The sequence below is a fragment of the Drosophila nasuta genome, chromosome X (genome assembly GCF_023558535.2).
Source record: "Drosophila nasuta strain 15112-1781.00 chromosome X, ASM2355853v1, whole genome shotgun sequence".
In the NCBI taxonomy this organism is placed as follows: domain Eukaryota; kingdom Metazoa; phylum Arthropoda; class Insecta; order Diptera; family Drosophilidae; genus Drosophila; species Drosophila nasuta.
This window is the reverse complement of record NC_083459.1, coordinates 1,943,966-1,957,419: the sequence shown is the minus strand read 5'-3', so window position 1 is coordinate 1,957,419 and position 13,454 is coordinate 1,943,966. Positions and strand designations below refer to the sequence as shown.

The 13,454-nt window shown below is 35.5% G+C and overlaps 1 protein-coding gene across 1 annotated transcript; it reads right to left on the bottom strand.

Annotated features, from left to right (window-relative positions):
• Nucleotides 1-2,794: 2,794 nt before the first annotated feature.
• On the bottom strand, nucleotides 2,795-5,169 carry LOC132796105 (vacuolar protein sorting-associated protein 4). The gene is made up of 5 exons (XM_060807148.1): nucleotides 5,003-5,169; nucleotides 4,370-4,532; nucleotides 3,414-4,281; nucleotides 3,118-3,346; nucleotides 2,795-3,057 (listed from the first exon to the last, which is right to left on the bottom strand). Exons 2-5 carry the CDS (start codon nucleotides 4,503-4,505, stop codon nucleotides 2,956-2,958), a joined length of 1,335 nt encoding a protein of 444 aa, XP_060663131.1. The 5' UTR covers nucleotides 4,506-4,532; nucleotides 5,003-5,169; the 3' UTR covers nucleotides 2,795-2,955.
• Between the last annotated feature and the right edge of the window lie 8,285 nt (nucleotides 5,170-13,454).

Below are 13,454 nucleotides of genomic sequence, written 5' to 3'. Positions count from 1 at the left end.
TTCTTAATTCTATCATAAAGTTCATATTTATATATAATATAATTGCAATCTGACATTTTTGTCTTGCACAAGGGTTAATATTTAGGGAAAAAATCGTCCGCATACAACCTTTCGCTTCAACAAGCACGAGCGCACTGGTCGATAACACTCTGTAGCCGAACGAAAAAACGTACGACGGCACTACCTTGTATAATTGTATCATGGCCTGGCCATTGGCATCGTCGTCACAAGTCGCGACACGTACGATTGCCAAAAGCCACCAACAACAACAGCAGCGACAAGAAACTACAGAAAAACCAGCAAGTTGCCAAAGCAATGCGAATGTTGTTGGAGTGGGAGCGAGAAAGGGAAACTGCTGGATGCATTACTAGGGCCGTCGATTGGCCGCCGATATCGATGTGCACTGGCAATAAGCCAAAAGAGAGCAAAGCAAAGCACGCGTGCTGCTCGGCTGCCCACAGAAAGTTCTTCTCATTTGACCCAGTTAAATGGCTCGCAAATCTGAACACGCTCCAAAAAATGCCACCGCCACAAATACCGCTTAAGTGCTTACTAAAACGGGGTATGACAAACCAACGCTATCTTCACTTTGCAATATGAAGTCTACTCTTCGCAACTGTAGCATACTTTTGGGCATCAACTCTTATTGTTGCCTTATCTTTGCTGTACAGGGTATCTTTTCGTCCAGCATTCGGAGTCAAAGCATTTAACAACTTCGCGTTAGTCAGCAGTGACCTGTTATCGCATTAATCATCACATTGGCTATACATATAGAAAGTACTATAGTATGGAAGTCCCCCATCGAGGCTAACAGCTCAACTTCATATCATTATCGAATCGAACCACAATTCACAATTTCTGTCGCTCTTTTTAATTACGTGCCATACAAATATAGTTAACCAGCACAAATCTTGGAGAATTGCCCTATTTATGCTAATCGTTACAAAGTAATCGACCAATTAAACAATTGTGTTGAAATACTCAAAGTCTATTGAATTACATCTCTTTAGTTTATTACTCTAATTAATTTGAAAAAATATATATTCATAAAACTAACACTAATAAAAGAACTAAAATAACAAAAAAAAACAAAATTTTATTTTTAACTTCAGTTATAATTTGGTAGTAAAGTTACCGACTAATTAAAATTTAATTGTGCTGAAATGCTTAATAGTTTGTATTTATGACTGTAATTATTAAATAAAAAAAAACAAGAAAAAAATGGATATCTAATCTACATCTAATGAAGCGACCAACAAAATACAACATAAAAGAATATTAAAGCGTGAACGAATTGTAGTTGTGTTGAAATGTTCGAGATTGTATAAATAATTGCAATTAAAAATAAAATAATAAATATTAATAAAGTAATGAAAAGTTTGCTATAATAAGAGTCCTAAATTTTTAGCGTAAAACAAAAGATATTCAGAAGAAAAAAACTGTTGCAATATTGGAGTTATACATGTATTTATCATGATTTGGTGATTCTTAAACTAAAGTTGAGTTTAAAAGCTATAATTGATCCAAAGAGATTATATTTAAATTAATATTTTGGATTTATTGCTAGCAATAGAAAATAAACACCAAAAATATCATTAAAACGACTACTGATAAAGTAAATAAAAGTATATTAATAAAAAGTAAATCGATTTTCCTCAAAACAAAAAAAAAAAATAAATTCAAAATAGAAATACAATAAAATTTAAATCGTAAATCTAAATTCATATGGTACAAAACTTAATTACGGGTCTAAAAATATTACACAATGAATTAAATTCCAAATGGCGTTATCGGAACTCAAACAAAAAAAAAATAATAATAATATTTCACTCCTGAAAACCAATACACTTCAAACATCTCTGTAAAATTATATTTCACTTCTTATACTGAAAACAATATACAATAAATAACTCTGTAAAATTTGCCCGCAGTTGAAATAAAGTTACATTTTTCATTTGATAATGATTATTCGATTAGATTCATAATAAGTTTATTTAACAATTGAAAATATATATTTTTTTTTGTTTGATGCCAAATCGAAGAAAAATTGAAAAGCCAATTCGAGACCGACAGTCTCTACAGGGTATCTGTGAGTCGCGTTGCAGTTTTGTTTCAATTTCAAGCTGTTTTGTCCATACGAGTTTATAAATTTTATATCGTTTATTTGTTGTTTCTCGATAGTTTACAATTAAAATTAAGATTGGTTTTGCTGGTTGTTTCTCGCTGTTTGATTAACTGGCTAACTGGCCAGCAGGCCAACTGGCAATTTGACCAGTCTTGGTGTACCAGGAGTGAAGGCAATCGAATGTGGCGCCACACACAGACACAAACAAGCACACACACACACACACACACACACACACACTCACACAGCTAGAGACACACTATATCGATCTGTATATAACATTCGGCTCCATTTCGGGTTTACGACTTAACAATAAGAGTATAAAAAATACATCAACATCTTTTACAATTTGTTTCTTCTTTTTTCATTTTCAGTTTGCCAGCTGCTGCAAGGCTTTTAGTTGTGTGTGAGGAGGAGGTTGTGGTGGTTATTTGGAGGCGTGGCTGTGGTGTTGTTGTTGTTGTTGTAACTGGATCAGCATTACGACAAAAAGTTGCAATCATAATAAACTAATTAACTCACAGAACACATTCGACGACGAAAGGAGAAAGAAACGAGTTTAGAAACTATACAAGATATATAAGATGTTTATATATAGTTGTATGTATGTGTATGTAAATCTTGATCTGTTTGCAGATCCATCTCTATATAGAACCAGGGCTGATCTTGTTCGTTTTCTTTTTCTTTTTCGATTTATGCAATAGGCAACAATTAGAATTAGCTGATGGTGTTGTTTTGGTTCGCTTCCATGTTCATGTTGGCTGGCTTTCTCCTTCTCCCTCTCTCTCGTGCTCTCTCCCTCTCTTTCTTTGTGAATCCTGCAGCTGTGTTTAACCCTCCTGACCAAAGTCCTCTGTGAATTTGCGCAGCTTCGTTAAATCATCCTCGTTGACCGTGGGTTTCGTGCGTGACAACGACTTCAGCATGTCGCGCTGCAAATCAATCGAAATGTAAATATGAACCACGAGAAAAATTCAAATTCCAAATCTCACCATGGTGACGGGCGGTTCGAAGAGCTTGTCGCTGGGCACATCCATCCAGTTCATTTCAACGGCGCCGGCATCGCCCGGCGAGCAAGGCACCAGCAGATCATCGACAATCAGATCCTTGTTGGTTGGACTCGGTCCCGAGACGTGCTTGAAATGCGTGGCTGTCTGCACTTTGCGCACTGGCTCCATCAACGCATCCCGCACCACAATCGATATATCAGCGCCAGAGTAGCTGTTATATAAATAGAAATAGAAAGAGTATGAGTGTGTCTGCGAGTAGAATAGTCCAGTGTGTTTACCCTTCGGTCTTGCCAGCCAACTCCTTGAGATCCTGCTCGGTCAGCACGTGTGTCGTATTGCCCAAATGTATCTTGAACATAACGAGACGCGCATGCGCCTCCGGCAGCGGAATGTAGATACGCTTCTCGAAACGCCTGCGAATCGCAGAGTCCAACACCCATGGGATATTGGTGGCGCCCAGCACAAGAATGCCATCGGTATCGTTGCCCACGCCCTGCATCTGCACCAGAAACTCCGTTTTGATGCGACGCACACTGTCGTTCTCGTTATCCGAACGGGCCGAGCACATCGAATCGATTTCATCGATGAATATAATCGATGGCTTGTGCTGACGGGCCAGCTCAAAGAGATTCTTCACCAGTTTCTCGGATTCACCCAGCCATTTGGACATCAGATCCGAACTGGATACCGAAAAGAATGTGGAACGATTCGCCTCGGTTGCCACAGCTTTGGCCAAATACGATTTACCCGTACCGGGTGGACCAAACAACAGAATGCCCTTCCAGGGGATGCGTTTGCCCGTAAACAGCTGGGGAAACTTGATCGGCAAGATGACAGCCTCCTTGAGGGCCTCTTTGGCGGCATCGAGACCAGCGACATCGGACCATTGCACTTTCGGTTTCTCAATCACAATGGCATCGGCGATTTTGCTTTGCAATTTCTTTTTCTCTGGATCATCGCCGTCTTCATCGTCACTGTCGCTCTTTTTGTCCTTGTCATCTTTGGAGCTGCTGCTGTCGCTGCCGCCCTCCTTCAGTGGTTTCTTCTTGCCCTTCTTCAGATACTCCTTCAGCTTCTCGGCCCGATCCAAATACTGTAGGCATTTGGCGCGTATCGAATCCTTGGCCTTCTCGCCCTGTGCCTCATCTAAACGAGAGAACGCGATTAGCGATTAGCTGGATTTCTTTATATGTAGGCAAGAAGAAAAGGGGGCGTTGCTTTGCCCGAAACTCACATTTGATGGTGTGGAGGAAATACTCGACGCCGTGCTCGTAAAGACGCAATGCCTCCGCATAGTTCTTGTTGCGATCCTCCTCGGTGGCCTTTGTCACCAGATCGATGGCCTTCTGCAGTGTGGTGCCGGCTGCCATTATTGCTGTCTCTGTCTCTTTATTTGGCTGCAAGAGGCACAAAAAGAGCAACACAGACACAATTAACAAGTATCAATTGCCAGTGGCGTCACGGGCACGAGCGCGAGAGAGAAGCGAGAAATAAGGTGAACGAGAGCAAGCGAGAGCATGAGAGTCAGGCGTGGACCATTTGTTGTTTATCGATTTTGGCATTGACAAATTAGCTAACCAAATGCAATTATTGTTATCCTTCTTCTCACGCACACACAATATTGCTTTATTCACGAACAACGAATTTTGTGTGTATGACTAAGCGGCAACAACACCAACCAACATTGGCAAAAACAAAGTGCTGATGGACACACACAAACACCAAACGCACACACACACACACACACACATGCACAAGGAATGTTTGTCGATGTGTGGTGACGTTAGATGAGCAAAACTGAAATCGCCTGCTATTTGGTTTTGGTTTTTTCTATTGCACGTTTCAATTGATTTCAATGCGCACTTACAATTTGTTCCTCGAGTGTTGTTGTTTGTTTGGCAGCACTTTAATTTGATCGGGTTTGTTGTTAATATGCCGTATGCGTCAGTCGAACAAAAAAAAATAAATAAGGAATTGAGGAATTTCAACGGCGAATGACGATGTCGTCGTCCAATATCAGTTTGTGTGTGTGTGGGTGTTAGGTTGCTTATAAATGCGCAACAGTGGCGGTATAACGATACATATCGATTCCAATAAGTCGTGGCGGTCGGTCGATAGCTGTGCAACATATGATTTTGATATTATTAATATAACAAACAATAAAATCTATAACACGGCTTTCTTAAAACAAATTAGTGGTGATTTTTGATAGATCTATTTACAATACAATACAATACAATACAGCACAATACCATTAATATAAAAAAGATTGTTTGTGCTGCATGAGTTAAAAGTAAACAGAGTGAGATTACAGAGTGTGAACGCACGTTTGCCGCTGTTAACGCAATTTGCTGCTCGCTACTCTGTTGACGCAGTAAATATGTTGCTTAGCAGAAATTTGCGCTTTAAGCTTGCGCCCTCTAGCGGAAATAATATAAACTAGTTTCGTGTTTTCCAAAAGCTTTCAAAGGCTTAACAGCAAATCTTGGCGCAAAATTTGAATAGTTATATTTAAAAATGATCGTGAACTACAATTATTTATTCTAATAGTTATACTAATAGTTAACAATTACCTAACTAAATAAAGTAGTTTTCAAGCACAGAACTGTTGTGTATGCGGAATATTTATTGTGATTTGCATATTTGCAACAAAACACGAAAACTAGACAAAATCCTCAATAAAAGAAATCAGGCATCTAAAATCACTTTGTTGTTGTTGACGAGTAGCCTGTCCCTGCATTAGCATGACAGTGAAGCAGTCAAGTACACACACACACATACACACACACACACACCCTTAGACAGACATCTCACATGCTCGCACTCACACATGCATAGAGAACAATCGTCACACGCATTTCGGGAGAGTTATTTAAAGCGAGTGGCTGCGTCTCGCTCGCACTTGCTGCCCATAAGCATGCAGTCTCTCATGCAGGACTTGTAGGCCACGCCCACATTTGTGTGCCATGTACGTATGTGCGTGTGTGTGACTGTGTGCGTGTTTATAGTCGTGAAACTCGTTTCACCCCTATACACGCAGACATACAAACACACATGTGTGACGTGAGTTTTTTGGACTCGCACACAAGCGAGTGGTACATGTGCATGTGTGTGTGTGTGTGTGTGTGTGTGTGTGTGTGTGTTTTTGCAGGGATGTGTGGCCGTTTATGTATTGCAGGACTCACAGGACTCGCGCAGCAGTCATTCTATATACTTGACTACGCATCTATGTATGCGTGTATGTGTGTGTGTGTGTGTGTGTGTGTGTGTGGTACGTACACACAGTACACACACACACGGAGAAGGAACACACATCCTTTTGCCTGTTAATACAACTGGCAACTGTTAACTAATTACGAAAGCCAAATGAAAGTTTTGTGTTTTCTCTTCTTCGTTTTCTGTTTTCCGTCTTGCGTCAATTACAGCGCGTGCAAGAGCGAGATAGCCTATCACATATGAACACACATACACCTGTGTGTGTGTGTGTGTGTGTTTGTGAATTCATTAACATTTGCAGTATTTTACAGTTTCGTATTTGTCGTTAATTTCAATTTGGCATTTTTTAAATGAAGAATTTACAATTCACCGTTAACTGATTTATCTTTATCTTTGTTTTGCCTGCGTCTTTGTGCGTATTTGTTTTTGTGTCATTTTTGCAATTCTCCGCTTTTCTTGATTCTCTTTCTGCACTTTCGCTTTCGTCATGTCGTCGTCATCGCCGTCTGCCGCCTTCTCAACAGATTTAGAACAATTCCTGCATTTTTATTTTTTCAAATTGCGTTTTTTTTCTCTCTCTCTCTCTTCCCTTCTCTTCACTTCTTCTTCTTCTTCTCTTTGCCTAGAGATGCATTTCAAAACTGGCGGCTGGCAGCGGTGTGAAAGAGACGGCACATGTAATAAACGGCGTGGGAAAGTCACTGTCAAAAAAAAAAAGAAAAGGAAAGAAAAAGAAATGAAAATAAAAACGTGAAGCGCATCACATTTACCGGCATCGCGAACAATGCAGAGCGCATTTTTAGGAACACTTGAAAACACTTTTAAGAAAAGCCAAATACAATATTTTCTGTTCTCTAAAATAATAGCCTAAAATAATATATTTTATTAGAAATAAATTGCAAATTTTATTTCTGCAATATAAATTTGAAGTATGTCACAGATAAACTAAAATAAAATAAAATAAATAAATAAATGTTTAATAATAGTATTTTAAGTATTTTACCTACAAAATTATAGCATTTTCAAATGCAACTTAATATTTACAACATTTCAACTTAATATTTACAACATTTCTATATAATAGAATACAAATTTTAGGATTTTGTAACATTTAGCTTTGAATTTTTTTTTTTTTAGAAAAAATCAGTTATTTATGTTATTATTATGTTAAATTCATTGTACTATGCAGATTTACCATCATAACTATGGTAATGTATTATTATTATTTTTTTTTTGTATTTAAATAATGTCCATACAATTTCTTTACAAAGAAAACTTTCAAATATCAAAGCAGGAACTGAATTTATATACATATATTCTTTTTAATGTAATGATATTATTGTTATTAAACGACATTTTTACAATAATATAAAAATATAATAAAAAAATAATAATCATACAGTAATCACAAAAAAAAAGTGGTATAAACGTTCCATTTTTGAGTTGCGCTTTATAAGAAAGTTTATTTTATATTTATATATTAATTCTGTTGTAATCAAACAAATATTTAATTCTTAAACAGGTACTGATTTTATGTAATTAATGTTAATTTTTATGAAATATTCTCTATTAAAAATGTCATACTATGGCATAATTTAATAAGGAGCACAAAACAATAGAAGCTGATGTTAATTATGTAAGAAGTGCTGTATAAGGCGGATGGGACTGGAAGACTTTTCCTTCGGCATGCACAACTGGGTGGCGCGTGCAGAGTGAATCTTTTTTTTGTTTTATAAGAGTCATGGAATAAGCCAAGAGACGAGCCATGAGGGAAGGCAGACTGGCAAAGGGAAGAGCTAGGTGTTTGGGGTAAAAAGAGAGCGAACGCGTTGGAGCACAAAACATTTGCTGCGTGGTGTAAACTTGACTTTGAAATTTGCCTCATTTGCACCTGCTGCATTTGCACTTGCCACCTGAAGGCGCTGCTCTAGCCGCATTATGTTTATTATTTATTTTTTGTTCTTCTCTTTCTGCTGATTTAGTTAAACATGGGAAATACTTTCGACACAATGAAAACAAGTGGCGAGAAAAAGAAAGCAAAAGAAAAAAAACACTGTTGCATTCTTTTGGGCGTCTCTCGTCAATCAAAAAAAAACTTTTAAGCCCCGAACTGGTTTCGTGCGAATGGATAACTGGCTACGTTTTATTTGAATTTATCAGAAATACAATCAACTTGTTAATGAAATTGCGTTTCAGTTTCAATGTAAGAGAGAGATCGCGATAAATAACAACCGGTTCTTTAGATTAGAGCCAAGAACTGAGCTTCGTTATAATTTTATCATGTTATAGGCATGTCTTTGAAATATTTAGCATTTGTAGCACACTTTTTTTGGAAAGGGTGCTACAGACTTGAAAAAAAATAACTTTCATAAAAGACATTATCTATTAAAATGTAAACGATCCTATACTATCAACATGAAACAATTTTATTTTATGGTGAAAACAAAAGATTTAAATCACTTCATAACAAAAATTGTCTGCTAAAGATTTGGTGAACATTCCAATTTAGCTTTGAATAACTGACATATATGTACATATATTATAAATAAAATTTAAATTATTTTTTCCAAGAACAATTTAATGAAAATATATATTATTATTAATATATATAAATTAAAAGAAAACATATGTGGAAAATTATGGTTTTGACAAATATGTTAACAGTATTTTCTTTATCAATAATATAGTTTCAAAAAGATTGTGAATAAAATCAAAACTATGCGGTATTCATTTTAAAATATACAAAATTAATATACCTAAAATACTCAAAATACACAAAAGACCACATTTAGTATAATGAAGTAGTACTAAACTCAAAATATACCATAAACTTCAAAATATACCAGATTGTCTGCGAAAGACAAAGCCCATACAAAAGTATTTTTGAATATCTTCTACACTTTTTGTCTGTTCACAACCAAATCAGGAATCATAAGAATTATAGTTATTATTGTATGCACCAAAAATCGCGACTCTAGCTTAAAAATTACGCTGGTTATTCGATTTCTATCGACTTGCGGGGGCGTGGCAAAAGTTTAAAACAAACTTGATCTGAGTGCAAACATAACAAACGCTGTCAAAAAATTATATCTCTATCTTATATAGTCTCTGAGATCTATATATTCATACAAACGGACGGACAGACAGACAGACAGACACACAGACATGGCTATATCGTCTTGAATGTTGACTCTGATAACGAATATATATACTTTATGGGCTCGGAGATGCCTCCTTCTGCCTGTTACATACATTTCCTTAATGCACAAAGTTATTATACCCTTCTACCCTATGAGTAACGGGTATAAAAATGCTTTGTTAAGTTGCTATTCCAATTTAAGAGACACACTTTTGCATGTTGTAAGTATTTACATTTGATTTTTAAAGTCTGTTATTATATTGTGCACCTCATACAAGTATTTGCTTGTGTGTGTACAATATACGTGAATGCACTTTTCTTTGCACTTGCCGCATTTGTGCAAGCAATAAAAACGAAAAGAAGTATGGCAATAAAAAAAGGGAAATCTCTGCCGCGTTTGCCATAAAAGAGGCGCTTGGAGGAGGGTCCAATAAGCTTTGCAGCATGATTTGGGGTTGTGTAGCTAGTTACCAGTTGTATACTACGTAACTAGTGATTTCTCCAGTTACCAGCAGAGGGAACTCTTCTTTGTGAGTGCCTGTAAAAAAATTATAAGCAAAATTTTAGTTGCATACAAATAAATATTTTTATTTTCTTTGCTCATCATTCAAATTGATTGCCGAAATTCTTTGAAAAATGTGCATTTGCTTTTGCTCTAATTCGCAACTGATGAAATTAACGTAATACGTGCATTACAATTTTCTTTCGGTCGTTAATCTGTGCGTTTAACAAATAAATATAAACCAATAAAATTAAAATACTAGTAAAAAACGTTTTAAAATTGTTTTATTAATTCATTAAATGCCAAACAAATTATAGAAGTTGTTTAATACATTTAAAAAATATTATAAAACATTGTAAGATTCCTATTAATAATATATATTAAATTATAATGCTCATTTATGTAGACCTGAAAATTTCTTAAAAATACATAACAAACCTATTAAAATCAGGAAAATCTTTATGCCATAGAGCGAACTGATCATTGTCTAATAAGTAATTGAAAATAAAGCATATTTTCGATATAGAATATTTTTAAGACTTTAAAAGATAATAAAGTAGTCTGTTAAGCTAACTGCTTACTAGTTATGTAATTAAACAATATACAATATACTAATAGTATAGTTGTTGATTGCCATATGAACATTTTAAGCATAAAATATATAATATAAATGCAATGAAAACAATTGCAACTGTTATATAGTTAATTCTATATTCAAGACAATTAAGTAATATGTCTGAAAAGCATTTGCAATTTTTCTTTAATTAAATATATAAATAACAGGTAAAAGAGTAATTTTAAAATAAATGTGTTAAAAGAATAGAAGAAAAAAGTACAGTTCTAGTTTTCTTTATCCACTTAGAAAGTTAAACTTAATGAAAAAAAATGTAATGTAATGTATTATACAATTTATATAGAAACAAGTAAGAAAGCTACAGTCGAGTGTACTCGACTGTGAGATACCAGCTACCCATTTTGAATTAAAGCAATATATTTTGCGGTATTATTCTCAAAATATACCAAATATACTACAAAAATACTAAAAATATACCAAATGGTATATGTGGTATATCGATTTAGTACCGCATTCAAAATATACCATAGACGGCACAAAACACCAGATTGTCAGCCAAAGCAACTTAGACCCCTAGTAAGTAGGCGTTTTTGCCCATACAAAAGTATTTCTTTAATAACTTCCACAATTTTTATCTGATCGCAACCAAACCAGGAATCATAACTACTATAGTTATTACTGTATATACCAAAATTCGTAACTCTAGTTTTAAAATTACGCTTGTTATTCGGAAGTGGGCGTGGCAAAAATTTGAAACAAACTTGATCTGCGTGCAAACATAACAAATGCTGTCGAAAAAAAAATTATAGCTCTATCTCTTATAGTCTCTGAGATCTAGGTGCTCATACGGACAGACGGACAGACGGACGGACGCACAGACGGACAGACGGACATGGCTATATCGTCTCGGCTGTTGACGCTGATCAAGAATATATATACTTTATAGGGTCGGAGATTCCTCCTTCTACCTGTTACATACATTTCCTGCCGGCACAAAGTTATAATACCCTTCTACCCTATGGGTAGCGGGTATAAAAAGTATAAGTTTATACAAAATATTCACAATGCTTAAAACCTTTCAACAGGGATTGAATTATTATTTTTTTTACAAAAATGAATTGTTAATTATTACTGTTCTGATACATAAATAAGAGTAAAAATAATAATAATACCAAATATCGCCTTCGGTATATTTGAGTATTCTTCGGTATATTATTTTTGGTATATTTTTAGAATAATACTGCATTACTTTACTTTTATTTAAAAGGGTAAGCTGGTGTCTATCTCATAGTCAAGTACACTGGGCTGTTTTTGTTTAAAAATATGAAAATAATCATGCGGTCTGTGCTGATAAACAAAAAATTAGCTGCGTTGCTTATTCATTTTGAATTTGGCTTGAATTTGCGGTGCGATTAATCAACTGCAATTGCGCGGCACATAAATCAAAGGGCCAAATGATGTTTGGCCAGCTCATTGAGCATGCGTCGACAGCTAGTGACCCAAAAGTTCCGGTTGCCCGCTCCGTATTTTTCTCATTCTCATTTTTTTTTACGATGGGCACGAACTGAACGCACGCGTAACCTTTGCCACTGCCTCGTACCACGAACATGTTCCACAGTCGTTGTCGCCGTTGTTGTTGTTCTCGTTGTTGTTGTTGCAATCGCAGTTGTCATATTTCACAACCCGATTTGCAGCTTAGGCTTCGCTTCGCATCGCTTCGAGTTGAGTTGAGTTGAGTTGCCTCCCCACTTTTCAGTTTTGTGTATTTTGACCAGTTGGTCGTGCCATCCCAGTGGTGGACAGGGGTCACTTGTGGTATTAAATATTTTGAAGAGGGTCGCTCGACTCGATTCCTCAACTTGATTTATACACACACATATGTATATACGTACCAATGGCATCTCCCTATATCCTATATCCTTTATCCTGTCACGCCCAGCACTTGAAGCGCTGCCCATCAACATGGCAACAGACGCAAACGCAGAAGTTCGAGGCGATCAGTCATTCGTCTGTCTGTCCGTCTGTCTGTCCGTCTGTCTGTCTAACTGTCTGTCCTTTCACTCCCTGGACTTGTTTGCTCTCTGGCTTTTGTCGAGGATATCATGGTTAAAAGTACCCAAAATATGTACATATCCCAAGAGTGTCGAGGTTAATGCTTGGTCAATTAAAATGGCAAATTAAATTCACAGATATTTGTTGGGAAATACAACTTATAAATTGAGCAACAACTTTATTAGATCATCTTGCACTTTCTTAAGGGTATTTTTTAAGGGTTGCATTGCAATATGATAAAAAAAAAAGAATTTTTCGCTTATTATTATAAGAGTAAACGATTTAACAGTAATTTTATGCAAACTGAACATCTAAGAAATTTTCTAGACTTGTTTAAATATTATTATGCGAATCACTAAAGCATTTTGTACTTTTTGTTTAACTTTTATTAACAGATTTTTTAACAACTTTATATAGACTTAATATTCATGGTAACTGAAAGAATTTGGAGACACTTTGAAGAGTTGTCTAAGAATTATTGTGTACTTTTACTTTTAGTAACAGACTTTTTAATAAAACCTTGACGTCAACTCAATTTTTGAGGTAGCTGAAAATATTATGACAACTTTTCTAAAATTATCTGAATATTATTTTGCGAATCACTTAAGTGTTTTGTGATTTATTAAAAGATTTTCTATAGTAACTTTATATAAACTTGACATTTGTATATGAATTCAGTTTTTATATGGAAATGTTTAATTTCATCTAACTTTATATGTATTTATTTTAATTTATAAACAACAAACATCTTCAACAGATTTTACAAAGTGTTTTAAATCAAATTCTAATTTTTAAATGCCACAAGCACTTGAAAACTTGTTATCTCAAATATTTAT

Bases quoted from the DNA above. Each gene is read 5' to 3' on its own strand.
- LOC132796105 (XM_060807148.1), bottom strand. From the start codon at position 4,505: ATGGCAGCCGGCACCACACTGCAGAAGGCCATCGATCTGGTGACAAAG. The intron at 3,347-3,413 runs GTAAACACACTG...TTTATATAACAG, and splicing joins TTGGCTGGCAAGACCGAAGG to CTACTCTGGCGCTGATATAT. The intron at 3,058-3,117 runs GTGAGATTTGGA...ATTGATTTGCAG, and splicing joins TCGAACCGCCCGTCACCATG to CGCGACATGCTGAAGTCGTT.